Below are 20,343 nucleotides of genomic sequence, written 5' to 3'. Positions count from 1 at the left end.
TAGCGTTTTAGCTCTACCCTTCTGGCTGCCCTGTATCCCACTCTGCCATAGGTTTCAACCCAGTGCTCTAGCATGTCCACAAGAAAACAAATCCCTAACGTTCAGAACCTCCTAAAAATTTGTGAGACTGCTAGGGATGCTTGGGGAGATAGAAAGTTTGGCTACCACTAGTGAATTCTGAGTTAGCTAAAATCCTCCCACCTACTTATTCTAAAAATGAGAGGGACACAACAAGGAGACCATGGTGGTGGTGGTGGTGGTTTTAGTTCTAAACGTTTAGGGAAAGCATCTCCCATATGGATTCCTTTAACACAAGCAAGTTACAAGAATCTGGATAATAGTCCCTAAAGATGCAGACATGAAAATATTAGGGGGTGACAAAAGTTGGAAATGAGGAGATGATGCTAAGAATCCAGATTTTTATTAATTCCCAAACATAACACTTCATACCAGCATGGATTTCCCAAGCTGGTATATAGTATCTGACAGGGCCCACTGATCCAGAGGAGGAAGGGGAGGGAGGGGTTTACATTTCATACCATACAAAATATGTTCTACCTTCAGATCCAAATGGAGAATGTACATCTGATGCATGTGTCTTATGCCCTCACATATTTGCTTGATGAACAGGATGGTGTCAAACTCGGTCAGATTGTAGTTGTCATCGATGATGCGATCAAACAGCTCCCCTCCATCCACGCTGAAGAGGGAAGAGGAACAAAGTCCTGAGTCATGAGTTCTACAGCCATTTCTTATAGTGGCAGCCCGGTGTTTAAGCTCCCATAACTCTTCCAAGTAATGTGTGCACAGAGTGATTTCTTCACCTCTGTCACTCTCTCAGTTAGATGATGCTTAGGCTGAAGACCTTAACTTTAGCTATCATCAATTTCACAACTAGAAAGTCTTAAGGTCTCTGTCATCCAGTGGCTGCAGCTCTGGGGTGAGTCCACATCTGCCATTCTCTAACACATAGAAGATAAAGAAGACTCTACAAAGGCAGGGAGAGGAATCCCAAATACCAAACGAAGGTCAAACAGGGTCTTCTCAGACTAATTTCAGTGTTAAAGTGTTTCTATGTGCTTCTGATGCTGGACTTTTTATTATCCAAAATTTCTACTGTACAATGATAAAGAAACCCCAAGCAGAGGAAAGAATGAACCGAATCACAATACTAATTCAGCGTTAGTTAAAACTACTCATTTTCTAACTAAATACCTATTAATTTTCTATAAAAGTGATTTAAATGAAACTATCTTAACCCTAATTATTAAGAATTTGATGTGAACTTTGCATTAATGATTAAGTTGAAAATAAAATGTAGGTCAAAGGTCATGTTCCTCCAGGTTAACCAGAATAATATTTAAGCTGGATATTTGACAGTATAACTTTGATATAAAACTACATCTATGCTGTCATTCTACTTCATCTCAGTAAAGTCACACATGGAGATGTGTATTCCTAAGTAATTTTCCTTCTGAAACTGATGCAATTGTCTAATACACACCAATCAGAATCAGAGGTGCACCAAGCATGTATCTAATGACTTCTGAAGCAGGAAAGAGCTGCAGCCGCATTGGCATGGGTTCTGTGGGATGATATGGATGGGTGCATGCATTGGTTCAGGGGAGGGAGGGGCAGGGAGAACACTCACTACTCCATGACCAGCACAATGTCATTCTTAGACTCAAAGGCGTCATAGAGCTGAATGAGGTTCACATGATCCAGCTGGTTCATGATGTTGATCTCGTTCTTTACTTCATCCTAAGAAGAAGGAAAGGTGCTTTAGTGAGGCGAAGATGAGGGTAAGGAGAGATCCACGTTGCACGGCCTTTACCTTATCCTTTGTGCCTCTGGTCTTGATGATCTTAGCTGCCAGCTTCAGACCTGTTGCTTTCTCTTCACACTTGTGTACCTGGCCAAAGCGCCCCCTGCCAGAGAAGAGCATGTGTATAGCATGAGGTAGGGCCAAGTGGAAGATGGGGTTGTCAGGGCGTTTCTCCTTTGGGGTTTGAATGAGCAAACCTATTAGTGCATCTACTGTAGCCAATAAACTTCTAAAACAATGTCAACGTGTGTCTATCGGTCATGGTCATTGAATCTGCTGAGGGGTTTCCCGGTCCTACCCAGAACTATTGAGGCAAGAATACAGGATGAGGCCCCAGAATCTATATTTTCACAGTGTTCCTTGGGTGATTCATATGCCCCCTAAAATTTGAGAACTTGTGTTATAGAAAAAAATAGAATCTTTCTGAATACATATGAATGTAATAAGCTAGGCTTTGTAAGCATATGAATAATACAGGCTATAGGCGAGGATTGTAAAATTATTCTTGGAAACTGCATATAAATAAAATAATAACAATATTGCATATAGATAAATATAATAAAAATTAATATTGCATAATCACCTATAAAATGTTCAACAGTTTAGCTTGGATATAAATTTATATATACTATGAAGGACAGCTTCTTATACAAATGTGATCACATACAGAAATACACAATCATTAACAATTTTAAAATGTGACTTCTTGGATTGTCTGGGTGGCTCAGTCAGTTAAGCATCTGACTCTGGATTTTGGCTCAGGTCATGATCTCACAGTTCGTGAGATCGAGCCTCACATTGGGCTCTGTGCTGACAGTGTGGGGCCTGCTTAGGATTCTCTCTCCCTCTCTCTCTGCCCCTCCCCCTCTCACATGCACACATGCTTTCTCTCTTTCCCTCTCTCTCTCTCAAAATAAATAAACATTTTTTTTTAATTTGACTTCTTGCTTTGATTCCTGAGTTAGTAAAATAGAGCACAGGTGCCTGCTTGTGCAATGTGGCTATCATGACAGGGTAGAAAGGGGAAGCTTCCTGAACAACACTGTGAACCTAAGGTCCACCACAGTCCTGGAGAACTGCAGAGGTGAGGGTGGTGGCAATAACTGACAAGGCAGGGTGGTGACTACCACCACATCCCACTCAACTTAGCCACACACCTGTGCAGAAACAGATGGGTCTTAGAGAATGACATTACTGTAAACAAAACCAAGTGATGACTTTAATTCCAACTACTTTTCCAGATGCAGTCTCTTTAATGGAGCACATAAACACAGCCCCAGGCACCTCACATATGACTACTGATTAAGAAAATGCCTTGGGAATTGTTGCAAAGCCTCTTCTGCAAAAAACTTTTCTCCTTCAGAGAAACAGTTGCTGGCTTGCCCTTAATGTCCCCGAAGACCGAAATGAGCTGCTATGTGGAGTAATGCCAAAGACTCCCATGGCACCTATTCACATGTTAGAATTCCCATTCCTCTCTCTGCCCTCCCTCACAGTCTTAAGGGGAGTTCTCTCTAATCAACAGGCTGAGGAGTAAAACATTCAGGTGGTTCCCCATGGTGGAGGGCAGAAAAAATATGGAACAGAAAGAGGAAGAAGGGACTTCACAAATATTGACCACACCCCCACTGACCAATGCAGAAACATGCACGATAGTTGCTATGCATATTTTCCATGTGTTGGTAAGGAAATTTGGAGCCTATTAGTAAAAATGGTCTGCTTCCTCTTGCTATTTCACATAGATATGCTAACGGCAGTAAACTTTATACTTTAGACTTTAAATGACAAAACATCAAAGGGGGGTTGTGATTGACATCGAAGAGGAATATCTCCTAGAAATAAACTTGGTCTCTAATGGGCTTTACTCTTTCTTCCTTCTTCAGGGAGAGAGTGTACATTTAGATGTCCTTCAAATAAATTCTTCAGTGAGGGAAGTAATCAATTGAAGTGGATAATAATAATTAATCCAGTAAAAACCTAAATGGAAAACCAACAACAGTGATAAAAAAGATATATGCCACAAGAAATACACTGTGTTCACTCATTTCTACATTTAGTGTCTCCGTTTTCAAGTTTTGGACAGCTTCTAAACCTTCTGGTGACTCACATGGGGTTTGTCCCACTTTCAGACATTACAACATGGGAAGTAAAGCAGATAATAAATGTGGAGTTTAGTCACTGTCCCCACATCAATCTTTCTGACATCAGTGGCGATTTTCAGAAATGGTTAAAATCTCTTAAAATGTTTGTTTATGATGTTTCTGGTTCTCAGGTCAAGACTAGCAAACACTTTATGAAATCTTCAGGATCTGTCTCTTTGAAAACACTTTTCTTTTGTTGAAAGAGGATTAAATTGAGCATTACTTACCCTCCTAAAATTTCAGTTCTGCTCACAGTGTAAAAACTGTTGACTGCTGCTTGCTTGGCTGTCACAATACGGTGATTAAAGGGGGCAGGAGGAGCTGGGGCATCATCTAGAAGATAAGAGGAAAAGAAGGGCCACTTGTTAAGCATTCAGACCTCTTTCCAGCACCACGATTGGGTCTCAGAATAAAATGTTGCAAAGGGCGCCTGGATGGCTCAGTTGGTTAAGTGCCTCCCTTCAGCTCAGGTCATGATCTCATGGTTCATGGATTTGAACCCCACATCGGGTTCAGTGCGTCAGCTCAGAGACTAGAGCCTGTTTCCAATTCAGTGTCTCCCTCTCTCTCTCTCTGCCCCTTCCTCACTCTGCCTTTCAGAAATGAATAAATGTTTTAAAAAATTAGAATAAAATGTTGCGCATTTAATAATAAAATAAATGATCCATTTATTTTATTCCTAATAATCCTTGGAATATATGCTTTTATTTCATATTATGATCTGTAATTCATGTAGGTGATACCTGACATCTTTGAGAAAGAATGTCAGGACCACAAAGCTATGGTTTATACCATCTTCAGGACAACTTCTAGAAATGTCACAGTAGTTGAAAATCTCCAACCGCAATATGGTTCACACAGGTGATCCTCCCAAGCCCAAAAATGAAAATTCGAACATGAGAAACTGAGCCACGAAAAAAAAAGGCACCATTGATAATATCCATTATTTTGATGAAAGCAAAGAGAGAAAGATGAAAAGGTTTTTTTCATGTCATTGAAATGTTTGATATTATTATATATTACTTTCCAAAATATTTTAACCTTTATTTAAGGTACATTAAAAGCACAAAGATGAATTTTTCTTGGCTGGAAATAAAAGAACCAGTAAAGCTGGCTAAGGACGTATTATACAGCTCTCAAATTTCCCCTAAGTGTTTAAACTCTAGTCCACACCCCGATTGGTTCTAAAACACATACTCAGTAATATTGCAGTATTCTTTCTACTTTTCCATGGCTTGCTTTCCGTGAACCTATTCATTTCCCCATTTATTACTTATTTAAGCGTCTACCACAGGCAGCTTCTTACATGCACACAAAGGATAAAAAGGGAGGTGAGTAAATAATAACTTTGCCTTCAGAACTTTAAATTTATTCAACATATAATTCTCGAGCACTTATCTTGTGCTAGGCACTCTGCCAAGTGTTAATATTTTTAAAAATTCAGATAATAGAAGTCTCCAGGAAACTGACTTGATATAGACATTCATCTCTCACATCGTAAAAATGCTGGAAACTAAAGAAGTCATGAAAGAATTCTCTTGGTGGCATTCATCTCTTCAGACAAAAAAAAAAAAGGTGATTGAGTTACAAACACAAATGGCATCAGTATGGCATTATGTCTCCTTCAGGCTGTTAGGCTAAGTGAAATTTAGTTGGAAATGCTTGCTGGAAAAAGGTTAAGAAGCTTCAAAAGACTGAAACAAAAGCCATTTCCTACCCAATGGGGTCACCAGATCTTGCTGTCTGGAGGTCTTAATTCCAGCAGATTCCAGGGGGTTGCCTTGTAAGCTCCCCTGGGCTTGTCTGGTTTCCTGTGTCCTAAATGCATGTCCTTCACCTGTACTCGCTACATCTATTCTGCTCTTTTTGTTGTCCTCTTTGATGAAGCACTCCTCCGTCACCCGCCGCTTGCTGCTGCCAATATGCTCTGCTTGCTCAGCATTCTGGAAAATGGGTGCTATTGCTGAATTTTCCAGGATTCGTGATGTAGAAATGGCTTTTACATTGCTGATACACCTGGAAAATAAAATCCAGCTGCAGCTCTCAAAGATTCAAGGAGATAACTTTCAGATGGTCAAAATTCTTAGAACTAAAGCTTCCTTAACAGGGTGTTTTGGTGAAGGGTCATAAGCTTCGTGATAGAGAGTTAGTTGGCTGTTTCAGCATTTGGGATAAAATAGAGCAGTATGCTTCCCCATCAAACTAAGCAGCACAAGAACAGGTATAGATAACTACGATTCCAGAAACTCTCCCTGATAACCTCATTGTGCCCCGCAAGTTGTCCACTGGCCCTTTACAAGAGTAGTCATTTTATGAATACCTAGCTAATTCGATCTTCATTTTTTTCACTTCCTTTTCTTATAGAAGAGAGAAATTACTAAATTAAAGTATAATAAAGGATGCAATCATCTCTCTGAATATTAACAGAGAGATGTAAACCTTTATTGATGAAAGAATTGAACTAACTTCAGTTTTTTAACAGCTCCAGACCTTACCAAGCACATCTTTGCAGTGATGGATTTTCTTAATAAACAATAGTCTTTATGTTTAATTCTTACAAAATTAGATTTTCCTCCATAATTAGGTGTCAAATACGTTATTAATAAATGAAATAAAAATTATATTGTAATTCCCTAAAAAACACATATAATTTGGACACTCTGTCCAGATAGATTCTGTGATCCATTATAACACAAAGTAGTTGATAATAATTGGCTGAATAATTCTACATTTATATGTGAAACTTTGCAGTTGAGGAAGAGTCATTCAATAATCTACTTCTTACTCAATCCTCAAAATATTCTAGAAAACAGACAATTTATCATCTATAATGGGGTGGGTAAACTTTTTAAGAATTAGCTTTTTAACTTACAGATAAATCTGATCACTATTCAATTCCTGATCTTAGAAAGGATGTGCTCCATATTGCTGAAAATAAGAACTTTTTATTTGATCTCTAGAAAATATTGATTGATAAAAATCATTATCTTTGCCTATCAGTTGGTAGGAGAAAACAATAAAAATGCCTGAAAATTTCACGGGCAAGAAGAAAAAGTAATAGCAAGAGAACATGGCCAAGAAAAACCCACAGAAGCTGGGAAACCGTTTTCTAAACCATTGCTTTAAAAACTCACTTCAGTTATTCTTTTGATATGGCCTTAAGTTTCAACAGCACATAGATCTACCAAAAACATCAGTTGTAGGTGTGTGATGCTTTAAGCCCTACCTTTCATAGAATTGATCACCATTAGTTTTATCAACATACTGCTTTTTATTTGAACACTTGTCCAACACTGTTTCATTTGCAATTGCTGGTCCTCCTTTTTTCTCAACTTCTCTTTCACTAGTGTCTTCCTTAGAACGAAGCCCATTTTTCTCTCCTTTGAACACTGGAAGTTCATTTTTATCCACAGAGGCTTGTTTATCATCTCCAGCACTAATCTTTTCTTGTCTGTTCAGTCTCTCTGTGCTTGAAATGTCTCTTGTGTCTATATTTTCTCTTGACTCTATGGAATTTCTTAGGGCAAAATCTTCTACCTCGTCTTGAGGTCTTTCTGTATGAAATGTGACAAAACTTCTCTGAGCTAGAGAGGCATTGGTCTTCTCAGAATTTTTCTTGTTGAGTTTATTAACCTTTTCCTTCTCAGAGGAGAGCTGGTTCTTCTGGGAAGATCTCTCTAAAAGCCACAAAATATTTTAATGGAGGACGCATGTGATCAGTATAATTTTGTCTTCACATAATGGCATTTCTATTCATGTTTCTTTTTATCAGAAGATATAAGCTTTTGAAAAGCAAAGTGGAAGTGAACATGACCAATTGACTGACAGCTGGGTTCCCAAAGATTTTCTAGTTAGTAATTAGTAGGACCCAAAGCCAATCAGATAAAGATATTCAAACAGCACTTCTCCCAACAAAGGGCTTTATGAACATGTGACTCCCTCTGAATAAGAAGAATGACAACAGGACTGTCATACCAGAGCTTTCTTGATCCATAAATATCTAGTCTTCTAAAGATGTTACCTGTGAGGGCCAATGTCCTTTTGCCTTTGACAGGTGCCGTTTCCTTCAGCCCAGGGTGTGACTGTGCCTTCTCCTTACCCTGTAGATACACAATTGAGTAATTGAAGTCACATATTAATTACATCAGGGTTTCTCAACCTCAGCACTACTGACACATGGGGTGGGTAATTCTTGGTCGTGGAAAATGTTATGAGAATTATAGAATGTTTAGCAGCATCTCTGTCCTCTACCCACCAGATGACGATGATACCTTCCCTCCCAGCTATAATATCCAAAAATGTCTCCAGAAATTGCTAGTGTCCCCCAGGACAAAATCATCCCAGACTGAAAACCACTGTATTACATGATTCAAATGTGGGGAAAAAAACCACTAAAATTAATAGTAATTTAGAGAGCAGGACAGTCTGAATTAATGAAACCCTTCATTTCATGTATAGACTACAATATTTGGAAACAAATGGACTCACTATTTTGAAAAAAAATTCTGTTAAACTCTGGCATTGTTTGTAAAAGAAGGCCCATCTTCATGAACTGGCATTGTAAAAGAAGGCCCATCTTCGTGAATAGATTAAAGGATGTTGATAATGTATGTATCACTTGTGACCTCTGCTTGTATTGTCTTGATATGGTTCACATATAAATCAAATGAAAATGAGAGGATATATCTGAATAGGTTTTATAAACCAGAAAGCAGAAGACTAAAGTAAGTAAGCTTTCATAAATGAGCTTTCACACTGCTTAAAACAGATGGCCCCTTTCCTAAGCAGATAAACATCCTTCTCAGAGTCCTGGCTTCTCTGAATTTGCTTAGCAAACTTTTCTTAAATGCCATATAAAAGGTAAATATTAGCCCCATCCACCCAAATAATCACAAAATTCTGAAGTTATGCAATGTAAATTAATGAAATTGTATGAATGCCAAAAGAATCAGTCTTCTTTTCTTTGGAAAGAGCAAAATTTGCCTTCGGGTGACTTGCGAGCATGAAACACTGTGTAAGCGCAGCTTGGAGTCTTCAAGACAAACTGCAAATGTACTTTTAAATAATCCAAGGGACAATACCATAGGTTCAGAGCATTTCCATTTTTCATATAGAGACCTGGAAACACAGAGATATGTTTAGTAAATCTGTGTAAAACCAAAATTAGAGATGAGAACCTCGGAGTCTGTGACTTCTTTTAAGTGAAAGTGCAGGAAAAATGTTCTTCCACTTGCTCAGGCAAAGCCAGTTGCTCTCTTCTCTGCACACAGCACTCAGTTTATGTGCCCATCCCAGAATCACTTCCAACACTTTTAAACATTTTTTTTCCTGTCAGTTTCCCACTAGCTTGTGGGCCTTAAATGGGCAAAAAGACTGATTCATCTTTGAGTCCTTGGCACTTAGCCCAGACACTGAAATATAGTGATTGATGGTGATGATGGTGGTGGTGATGATGTCGATGATGATGATGGTGGTAGTGATGATGTCGATGATGATGATAGTGGTGGTGATGATGACGATGACGACAATGATAATGATAGTGGTGATGATTTTGATGATGATGATGGCTAATATACACTAAGCCCTGTCTTCATACTAGGCATATTTCTAAGCATGTTATTAACTCTGTTGATTCTCATAGCAACCCTTTGGGATAGAGACACTATTAGCCCCATTTTATAATGATATTGGGTAATTTCTAAGGGTTATATAGTTCAGAAATGATTTAACCAAGATTATTAATCAGTTGTCTACTTCATTCTGTGCTCTTTCATTTTTTTTTATTTTTTTTAATGTTTATTTATTTTTGAGAGAGAGAGAAAGAGACAAAGCATGAGTGGGGGAGGGGAATAAAGATGGAGACACAGAATCTGAAGCAGGCTCCAGGCTCTGAGCTGTCAGCACAGAGCCCAACACGGAGCTCAAACTCAGAAGCTGTGAGATCATGACCTGAGCCAAAGTCGGCCACTTAGCCAACTGTATTCTGTGCTCTTTCTTAATTACTACATTGTACTGTCACTTATTAAAAAAAGATAGAGGATTATAGACAAGATACGTTGTTAGTATTTACTGAATATCTATCACACAGCACATACCACAAGAGATAAGAAAGAAGATTAAGAGACAAGGGTGTAAAATTGAAAGAAATTAGTAGAGTGAAGAAAAAAATATTTGTCAGTCAAAAGATTACAATTAACATAAAAGAGAGGCAAGAGAGAGATAGAATTTAAGTCCAACTTAGAAAATAAGTCAATTGGTCAAATAAGGTAGTTTAACAACTATCTTATCTGTGTATAAGATATTGTATAATTTTGTCTTTTAGTGTCTTTCGGTGTTTCTCTTTTGAAATGAAAACTCCTGGTGGATAAGCATTGTGCTTCTGAATTTATTCTTGATGACATGAACATAGGTAGACTTAATAGTGAAAACTGGTATGTATCAATCAATTTCAGTTCATCAAAATATGTAAAATTGAGAATTTGATGGTAAGACTCCATGGAGTGCCAAATCAATGAACATTTGCTTCTAAGGTCATCGAAGTGTTGGTGGCAAATGACCGCCAGTTGTGCTAACATTCTTTGGGTGGAGCAGTCTGAGGTGACCAACAGGAGAAGCTGTCGATTCTGAGGAATATTAGAAACTAGCTTCCAAATGAGGCTGTTATTTTTCTTTGTCAATTACATATCACATATGTTTTACCATTTAAATAAGGTAAGAAGGTCTTTATTCATTGCCATAGGCTATTATATTTTCATTTCTCTATGTAATACTGACATCTAGAGGAACTTTGAACTGAAGCGTTTCCAAAACACAGAGGTTGTATTTCTCCTTTTCTGTTTCTGGGCAGCAACTTCAGTACAAAGAATTTTCACTTTGTGTTTCCCTATTACACACAGAAGTTGCTAAAATAGGAAGCACAAGTAGGTAGATACAACTTATTCAAAGATGAACATATTTTCTACTGATGAGAGAGGACATAACAGTGCTATCAAGCATGATATTTCTGTAAGGATTAATATCACCCTCTGTTAATGGATAAAAATCGTATCAGAGACTACGTTCCTCTGCTAAATTCACACTGATTACCAAGATGAGCAAGAGGGCCTCATTTCACACAAATTCACTTATTCCTTCACTTAATAAATACTTCTATATCTGCATATGGATTCCTTTTATAATTATCCATCGATGCATTTAGAATGACATAGGGAAGAAAGGGGACCCAAAATGGGCAAGTATTAAAAACGTAGTTTTGCTCTCTCCACTCTGTACGGTTTTCTAGGCTGGTGTCCTGAGTGCAGAGTATGTACCCAGAGTGCATCCAAAGTAGTCTTCAGGGAATGTAAAGGAAACGTTAGAACTCATTTCTATTTGTTTTCCATTCTTTTAAAATTTACATTTTACATATTTTTTAAAACATGTGTTAATAAAATTGAACACATATATAATTTATAAGTATCAGTAATATATGTAAATATAAGTGTAAATATATGTATAAATATGTATATATGCACAAATGTATAAATGTATAAATATATTTTATATGTATACAAATATATGCGTATACATATAAAATATATATAAAAATCATATAAATACATAAAATACATATAAATATATATGTTATAAATGTATAAATAAATGTAAATATATTTATATTTATATGTAAATATAAATGTAAATCAGTAATATATTAAATTTACTCATAAAAATAAATATACATGTACTGCTTATCAATGTACATAATTTATAAATAAACCTATTGGGATACGCTTAAATGTATGTTACTGATAACAGTGCAAAATCAAAATAATTTGGAGACCATTTACCAGATAACACTATTCCTTACATTCTGATTTCCTGAAATATGTGTTTTATTTTATTTTTTAAATTTTTTTTAATGTTTATTTATTTTTGACAGAGTGAGAGAGAGAGAGAGCATGAGCGGGGGAGGGGCAGAGAGAGAGGGAGGCACAGAATCCGAAGCAAGCTCCAGGCTCTGAGCTGTCAGCACAGAGCCCAACGCGGGGCTCAAACTCACAGACTGCAAGATCATGACCTGGGCCAAAGTCGGACGCTCAACCGACTCAGCCACCCAGGTGCCCCTTGAAATATGTGTTTTAGAGAAGAATTATTCTTTTTTTTAATTTTTTTTATTTTTCAATATATGAAATTTATTGTCAAATTGGTTTCCATACAACACCCAGTGCTCATCCCAAGAGGTGCCCTCCTCAATACCCATCACCCACCCTCCCCTCCCTCCCCCCCATCAACCCTCAGTTTGTTCTCAGTTTTTTTTCAATATATGAATTTTATTGTCAAATTGGTTTCTATACAACACCCAGTGCTCATCCCAAAAGGTTCCCTCCTCAATACCCATCACCCACCCTCCCCTCCCTCCCACCCCCCATCAACCCTCAGTTTGTTCTCAGTTTTTAAGAGTCTCTTATGCTTTGGCTCTCTCCCCCTCTAACCTCTTTTTTTTTTTCCTTCCCCTCCCCCATGGGTTTCTGTTAAGTTTCTCAGGATCCACATAAGAGTGAAAACATATGGTATCTGTCTTTCTCTGTATGGCTTATTTCACTTAGCATCACACTCTCCAGTTCCATCCATGTTGCTACAAAGAGCCATATTTCATTCTTTCTCATTGTCACATAGTATTCCATTGTGTATATAAACCACAATTTCTTTATCCATTCATCAGTTGATGGACATTTAGGCTCTTTCCATAATTTGGCTATTGTTGAGAGTGCTGCTATAAACATTGGGGTACAAGTGCCCCTATGCATCCGTACTCCTGTATCCCTTGGGTAAATTCCTAGCAGTGCTATTGCTGGGTCATAGGGTAGGTCTACTTTTAATTTTCTGAGGAATTCCACACTGTTTTCCAGAGTGGCTGCACCAATTTGCATTCCCACCAACAGTGCAAGAGGGTTCCCGTTTCTCCACATCCTCTCCAGCATCTATAGTCTCCTGATTTGTTCATTTTGGCCACTCTGACTGGCATGAGGTGATATCTGAGTGTGGTTTTGATTTGTATTTCCCTGATGAGGAGCGACGTTGAGCATCTTTTCATGTGCCTGTTGGCCATCTGGATGTCTTCTTTAGAGAAGTGTCTATTCATGTTTTCTGCCCATTTTAGAGAAGAATTATTCGAATGAGCAGGTACAAGGACAAGTACATAACTAGAATGATCAGTTCATTTCTTGCAAACTACTTTCTAGAGGTCAAGATTCATTGCTTAATGACCATTTTCACAATTTTGACCAATTGTACGCACTTTATACTCTTGTCTTCATGCAGTTTCACTGACTGCCATAGAATCAAGAGCTGAGCAGGAAGGCAACATCCACCTAGAAGCATGTGCCCACCTACCTGGGTACACTCCCAGGTGCAGGGTCCTTCACTCCCGCCGCGGACCACAAGCCTGTCCCAGTTGTACCCTACAACTCTCCCTCCCCTCAAAGTTGTGGGAAACCAAAAGGAAAATTAGTTCACGTGAACAAATCTGCCTCATTCTTCTTCCATTTCCATTCAGTAAAAATCAACTTTAAATAATCTTTCTGAGGGGCGCCTTGGTGGCTCAGTCAGTTAAGCATCCAATTCTTGATCCTCAGCCCAGGTCTTGATCTCAGGGTCATGAGTTCAAGCCCCACATGGGGCTCTGCACTGGGCATGAAGCCTACTTAAAAAAAATCCAGGGCACCTGAGTGGCTCAGTTGGGTAAGCGACCCACTCTTGATTCTGGCTCAGGTCATGATCTCATGGTTCCTGAGTTCAAGCCCCACATCAGGCTCTGTGCTGGCAGTGCAGACCCTGCTTGGGATTCTCTACCTCTCTCTCTGTCTCTCTGCCCCCCACCACTTGTTCTCTCACTCACTCTTGCAAAATAAATAAACTAAAAAAATAAAAATAAAAAGATCTTTTTAAAAAACCTATCCTAAAGTGGATTTAACTTTAAAAGAACAGAAAGGCGAGGGGCGCCTGGGTGGCGCAGTCGGTTAAGTGTCCGACTTCAGCCAGGTCACGATCTCGCGGTCCGTGAGTTCGAGCCCCACGTCAGGCTCTGGGCTGATGGCTCAGAGCCTGGAGCCTGTTTCCGATTCTGTGTCTCCCTCTCTCTCTGCCCCTCCCCCGTTCATGCTCTGTCTGTCTCTCTCTCTGTCCCAAAAATAAATAAAACGTTGAAAAAAAAATTTTTTTTTAAAAATAAAAGAACAGAAAGGCGAAATAGCTGTAGCCTTCTCTGGACATCCACAATGCAGTGATCATTTTCCAGGTTACTGTATGTCACTTCACAGGCCTGTCCCCCTACTGGGGCATGGACCCTTCTCTTCACCTTTTTTCCCCCAGCACCACACGGGGGTCAGATTCTGAATATGCTTGGTGAACCCATGTGCAGTAAAGGAAAGAAGTGCCTGCAGGACCAGTGTACCCTCAGTCTGAGAACATTCTTTAATCAGGCTGCGTCACTGAAAAGCCTGCCTACCCTAGGCACCATCTGAAATGCATCCCTGTCACTGATGCTCATATCCTTTTGCATCACTTAACTGATGGTGCATGATATCCACAGCCCTGCATTTGGGGATTACAGTTGCCATGGAAAACTGTTTTCTTAACATCACAGTGGCACATGACTACACTAACTGCATACCCTCAGCTGAGGGCTTTTCATCTCACTGCTTGTGGAGATGCTGAGATGAACACTTTTTGGTAATTTTAACCTAATGCCTAGAAATACAAAAACAAAATTTTAACAATTTATAATGACTTTGTTAAACTTTTTTTTAAGTTTATTTATTTTGAGAGAGAGAGAGAGAGAGAGAGAGAGAGAGGAGGGGCAGAGAGAGAGAGAGAGAGGGAGAGAGAGAATCCCAAGCAGGCTCTGCCCTATGTGGGTCTCGAACTCACAAACAGTGAGATCAAGACCTGAGCTGAAACCAAGAGTCAGATGCTTAACTGACTGAGCCACCCAGGTACCCCAACTTTGTTAAACTTTTATCAGGTTCATTATCAGGGAGAGGAAAAAAAACAGAGACTAAAAGAAATACAAAGGAACGTTCATAGGAGATATCAAAACTACATATCCTTGCTTGAGTATGGAAGATAATTTTAAAGTTCATTTGTAAAATAAATCTATATCTTTTCATCTTCAGGTCATACTCAAATTCTTGCACTAAATGAGAAAACTCCTAAAGTCCCTGACTGATTAAAGGAATGTTAACAAAGCAGTAACCTGTTTCATGGTCCATAGGGACTGGCGTGGAATAAGGCAGGACAGGATCCAATTGACTGAATCCAGGAAGGGAAAGTGTTAACCTCAGCCTCAGAACCTCCCTGTGCTACTGAGAACATCGGAGATAAACAAATAGTCACCTGAGAAAATAACCCTGCCAGGAAAATTAAAGTCTTCTGATGCACCCACTGACATGGACAGTGCTTCATTCAGAAATCGAGTAAATAAAATTCCTCGAAGATATATATCCAAAAAAGGGCCTGAAATTAAAGGTTCATTCAGGAAAGTCTAATTGGGCCATCTTTTCAGTTGAAGATACGTGGGTTATTTTACTTTATGATCTGTTGAGCAGTATTATGTTAAAAAAAAAAAAGTGTGCTACCACATTTAACTGTCTCCTCTAACAAGAAAAGACTGAATAGGGAATAGCAATGGTCAAATGAACTGTATGAAGTTATTCTTTATTGACTACAGACTTCCCTTAATTTAAATACACTTTCAGGTTTTCTTATTCCAATAACCCCCTTGTTCTGGCAAGACCATGCGGGCCTTATGTTCAGTCCTGAACAAGTGTACAAAGACCAGCAGGTCAGGGAGTGGCAGACCCCTAATATTTGCCCCACCATCTCAGCGGCCAGGCTATGGATGGAGCTACAAATCAGTAAAAAAAAAAAAAAAAAAAAAGGCTCTCTTCCATTCTATTCAGCCTGCCTCTGTCAATTTTAGAAGAACCAGTTCAAACAAGTTAAGAATCTTCACCTAAATATTTAGTCACATTAAGCACTTTGATCAAATAGATTGTGCTTCTTCCTCATTTTATGCCTGATGGATAAGCTTACCAAAAACATTTTATAAATAGACTCATGTTTTTTTTTTTTTAATTTCCCTTTCATTGCCAACTTTCTGTCCTCCCCAGACAGAAAATGCTGAGCCCTCTGACTTAAAACTGCTCATTTTTCCCAAACTACCAACATGACTTTGGCTGGCCACACATGCCATCCCCAACCTTCCAGGCCCAACCCCTCCTTTGCTCTTACAAGGTCAAAACTTTGAGGGAATTAGGTGTTTGAAAATATTTGATGCCTGGGTCCTGCCCCTATAGAGGAGGTACGGATGGACACTTGAGTTTTTTAATATCCTCCCCTGCCCCAGCCCCACAATCACAGACACACCCCCCAGTGACTCCAACGTTCTGCAGGTGTTGGGAGCCATTGCCTCTGTGTACTCCAGCCCAGCTCCCCTCTGGGTTATTTTTTTTTTTCTCCTGAGTCCTTCTTGCCACCCAGGCTGCTGTGCCACAGTTTTGAATGATAGTAATAACCCTGGAGATGTGGTGTTCCTCTAACTCCCAGATCCTCCCACCCACCAGCAATGGTCTTTGATCCTTTCCCCCACAGATTATCCAGCAAACCACTGCCTCTTCCTTGCCGACCACCCAGGGACACATGTGCGGAAATTAGCCTCAGGTAGACTGCCCCAGAGACCACAAAACCTCCCCTCCAAAAGTGATATCAGGGGCATCCAGGGAGGGCAAGCAAATAAAAAAAAAAAAAAAGCCAGCATTTCCAACCACACCTGAAATCCTCTGCCTTGCTTCCTGGTCAGAGTTTAGTAATTGAAAGTGATTTAATTCCTCCACCAAAACGGAGGTGAGCAGAAGAGGAGAGGACTTGGGTTAAGTGAAGAATCACTTTACAGGGTGTAGAATTATTTATACCACTTTACACAAAAGCATATCTGAAACCATAAATGGTGGCATACCTCTGCCCTCTTGGGATTCTGCCACCAGAAAAGCAAGCACCTGAGCATTTCAAAAACTGTGCAGCGAGGTTCCTAAGAAAGTGCAACAGTGTGTGTGTTTGTGTGTGTGTGTGCGTGCATGCGCACCTACGCGTGAGAGACACAGAAAGAGAATAACCAATTTGAAATCCAGGTATAAATGGGATTATAGCTCCTTGATATTCATTTGATTAAAACGAGTCTTACTAAATTTCCTCTTTTATATAAACTACACAAGACTCAACCTTGGAATGTTTTCACATGAAGTTTACAGTGTTTTTTCATCACCCAATAAAACTCTTCTATTTCTTCCTGCCGCAGACAGTTTTACAAGCATTCATTTCACATGGTGTTCTCAGTGTGCTTTTTAATTTTTATTTTAGGTTCACTTTTATCACTCCATCTCCTGTCTCCTGCTCTGAGTAAGCAATCTACTTTTTTGTGCAGCCTCTGGCCACAGGCTGGCTCATGGAGGTGTGTCTGCTGGCAGAGGCTCCCAGGAGCTCAGTGCTCCTCAGGTGAGGTGATGTGTGGTCCCGCGGGTTGTTAGGGAAGTTCAGTGATCTGAACTTAGATTCGCGGAGCAAAATATTTTACCTCCTCGTAGTTTGCCTTTCCATATCTTGCCCCTCACGGCAAATTTGGCAAGCACACTACAAAGTGGCTTTAAAAAGCTGTCTCTGAAAAGCAATGAGAAGCTGCAAAGCTCTTAAAAAGTCTCTGAATTTGGGATATGTAATCCAAATTCAGTAGCTATAAACTAAGCAGCCATGACTATCCCCAAACATTTCGTCTAGTCCGTCCCACTCAAAGTAGGTCCACGCACAACAGCAACATGGGAGCTTTTCAGAAATGGAGCTGCTCAGCCCCTCCCTCCATTTATCCAATTAGAACCTGTGCTTCACCACTCCCCAGGTGATTTCCATGCACGTTCAAATTTGAAAAGCGTTGGCCCAGGTAGCATCCTTAATGACTTTGTGGCATCCTTAATGACTTGGAAGAAATATTTCACAAAATATTCGTTATGGCCACTTGTATTTGAATCTTGCCTCCATCCACCAAAAGACAATGTCATACTTGGTTAAGCTCTTGAGGGAGGATCATGGAGACAGCAGGAAGGAGCCAACAAACACTCAGCTGGTCTTGAGGGCAGTGGCTAGCAGAAGTCCAGGACTGTGTAGAATATCAGTGGGCTTTGGGGTGCCTGGGTGGCTCAGTCGGTTAAGCCTCCAACTTCAGCTCAGGTCATGATCTCACAGTTCATGAGTTCAATTCCCTCCTCAGGCTCTCTGCTGTCAACACTGCTTCAGATCCTCTGTCCCCCTCACACTCTGCCCTCTCCCACTTGTGCTGTCTCTCTCAAAAATAAACATTAAAAAATATTTTTAAAAAAAGAATATCAGCTTTGAAGAAGGTCCAGAATATTGACACTGACCCAGGAGTCCTGGCAGGGACTCAGAAGAGTATGCAAGGCTTGATATCATGTGTCTAGAATGTTCCACTAACCTCTGGGGTCTCTGCCAAACTTAGGCCTCACAGAAAAGCAGCATTAAGGTGTAAAGGTTCTATTATGGGCTGTTTGTGTCCCTCCTAAATTCATATATTGAAGCCCTAACTTCCGGTAGCATAGTGTTAGGAGGCGGGGCCTTTAGGTAATAATTAGGTATAGATGATGTCATGAGGGTAGAATCTCTATGATGAAACCAGTGTCTTTAGAAGGAGAGGATGAGACTAGGGCCTTCCTCTGTCTCTCTGCCATGGGAGGATACAGGAAGAATGCAGCTGTCTGCAAGACAGGGAGAGGGTTCTCATCAGAACGAGACCATGCTGGCATCCTGATCTCACACTTGCAGCCTCTAAAACCGTGAGAAAGAAATTGCTGTGTAAGTCACACAGTCTGCAGTATTTTGTTACAACCACCTGAACTAAGAAAGGTACAAAGGTAAACTCTAGAGAATCAGGAATATATTCTGATCAGCTCCAAAATGAGAAGAACACAGTAAGAATTATTAATAGAAGTGCTAATAACTTGGTTGCTGTAAAGGGGACTATCAACTTTAAAAGGAACATAAGTAATTTTATTTAGCCCTGTTCTTGCAAAATAAAGATAGTACATAACCTCTGATACCATCTTAAACCCTCAATTTATGCAGAACATAAACACCTTACTGAACTCTTCATGTTTTATCTCATTCTTTTGTTTTATTATGTACATATAGGAGAATATTCAGCTGGCACACTGGTACCATACCAGTTATTAAAATAGGGAAATACTTCCATACTGGTTGGTAAATAGTGGGTGTCCTGAGACCTCCAGGAGCCCCCTCTCCCAACTCCTGACATAACCACCCTCAGGACCCTCATAAGATGCAATAACTTGAGGGTCAATATTTGGCATGGCAGAGACCTTCAGTTCTCCATCCATCCATTCCAGTGCAGTCTGATCTGAAAGGTAAGTGACCATGGACTCCCAGGTATGAAATTCAGTTCTACACCAATGAACATGAATATAAAATGAGAGCACTTGACCATAATAGTAGACTCATAGCCATGTAATTTTTAATATTGGATTAAAAACTTTTAAAATTATCTGTGCTACCCCTGAAAGCTAATTATTAGTAGGAATTGAAAATGTGCCTTGACACTCAAGGATAAAGCAATGGCTGATGAGTCAAAAGGAGGTAGGGGAGTCTCTACCAACAACAGCTTTGCCCACCTTAGACCTTGGGACAGTGGTCCTGAAGTTTACAAATCTCCTGCCCCAGAGATTCTTAGTCAATAGGTCTGGGCTGGAGCCCAAGACCATTTTTCATAAGCTTTGGATGTCGTTCTATTGTAAGTGCTCCAGGGTTCATACTTTCAGAAATGTATGAAATTCTTGTTATTCAAGCCCCTACCTTAAGAAGTTTCCCTTTGTGAATTCTTCCTTGAAACACTCTGGTCCCACATCCTTCTACCAAAAGAAGAGTCAATCTTTCTTCCACCTTTATTAACCATGAATCCGTCAGGTATTTATCATACTGTGTTGGCATTATTTGTTTGCAAGCCTGACTCTGCCTGGATATCTTGGTATCTCTGGTATCTAACTCAGCATATGGCAAACACTAATTGATACACTGGTTGATTAGAAAGTAGGGGTAGGGGCTGATGCTGGGCAATATTTACTGAGCATCTCAACCAATTATATAAAATGTTTCCTTAAGGGGTGCTATAGCACACCCTTTATGATATCTTCCTCAGTATCAGACTTTGTTGTCTCACCCTCAGGCTCCTGTGGCACCTAGAAGTTCCCACTTTCATGTAGAGAAACTTGTTGGCCTGAACCTCTAGGAGAAAGCTTAGAGTCTTCTTAGACCTTTGAG

General features: G+C 39.7%; 1 protein-coding gene across 4 annotated transcripts in view; it reads right to left on the bottom strand.

Annotated features, from left to right (window-relative positions):
• The window catches only part of MYLK4 (myosin light chain kinase family member 4), an 87,696-nt gene that overhangs the window by 18,345 nt on the left and 49,008 nt on the right, over nt 1-20,343 (bottom strand). For 3 of the 4 annotated variants that reach the window (XM_045497601.1, XM_045497603.1, XM_045497604.1), the window contains 7 exons: nt 7,988-8,066; nt 7,193-7,643; nt 5,684-5,982; nt 4,194-4,299; nt 1,835-1,928; nt 1,652-1,761; nt 559-700 (listed from right to left, as the gene is read on the bottom strand). In XM_045497601.1, the coding sequence (XP_045353557.1) occupies nt 559-700; nt 1,652-1,761; nt 1,835-1,928; nt 4,194-4,299; nt 5,684-5,982; nt 7,193-7,643; nt 7,988-8,066 (1,281 nt within the window). The remainder of the gene's footprint in view (nt 1-558; nt 701-1,651; nt 1,762-1,834; nt 1,929-4,193; nt 4,300-5,683; nt 5,983-7,192; nt 7,644-7,987; nt 8,067-20,343) is intronic. The other variant, XM_045497605.1, reaches the window with a different exon arrangement.

The sequence above is a fragment of the Leopardus geoffroyi genome, chromosome B2 (genome assembly GCF_018350155.1).
Source record: "Leopardus geoffroyi isolate Oge1 chromosome B2, O.geoffroyi_Oge1_pat1.0, whole genome shotgun sequence".
NCBI classification, from domain to species: Eukaryota; Metazoa; Chordata; class Mammalia; order Carnivora; family Felidae; genus Leopardus; species Leopardus geoffroyi.
Note: the sequence above shows the minus strand (reverse complement) of the source record. Positions and strands in the feature narration are given on the sequence as shown.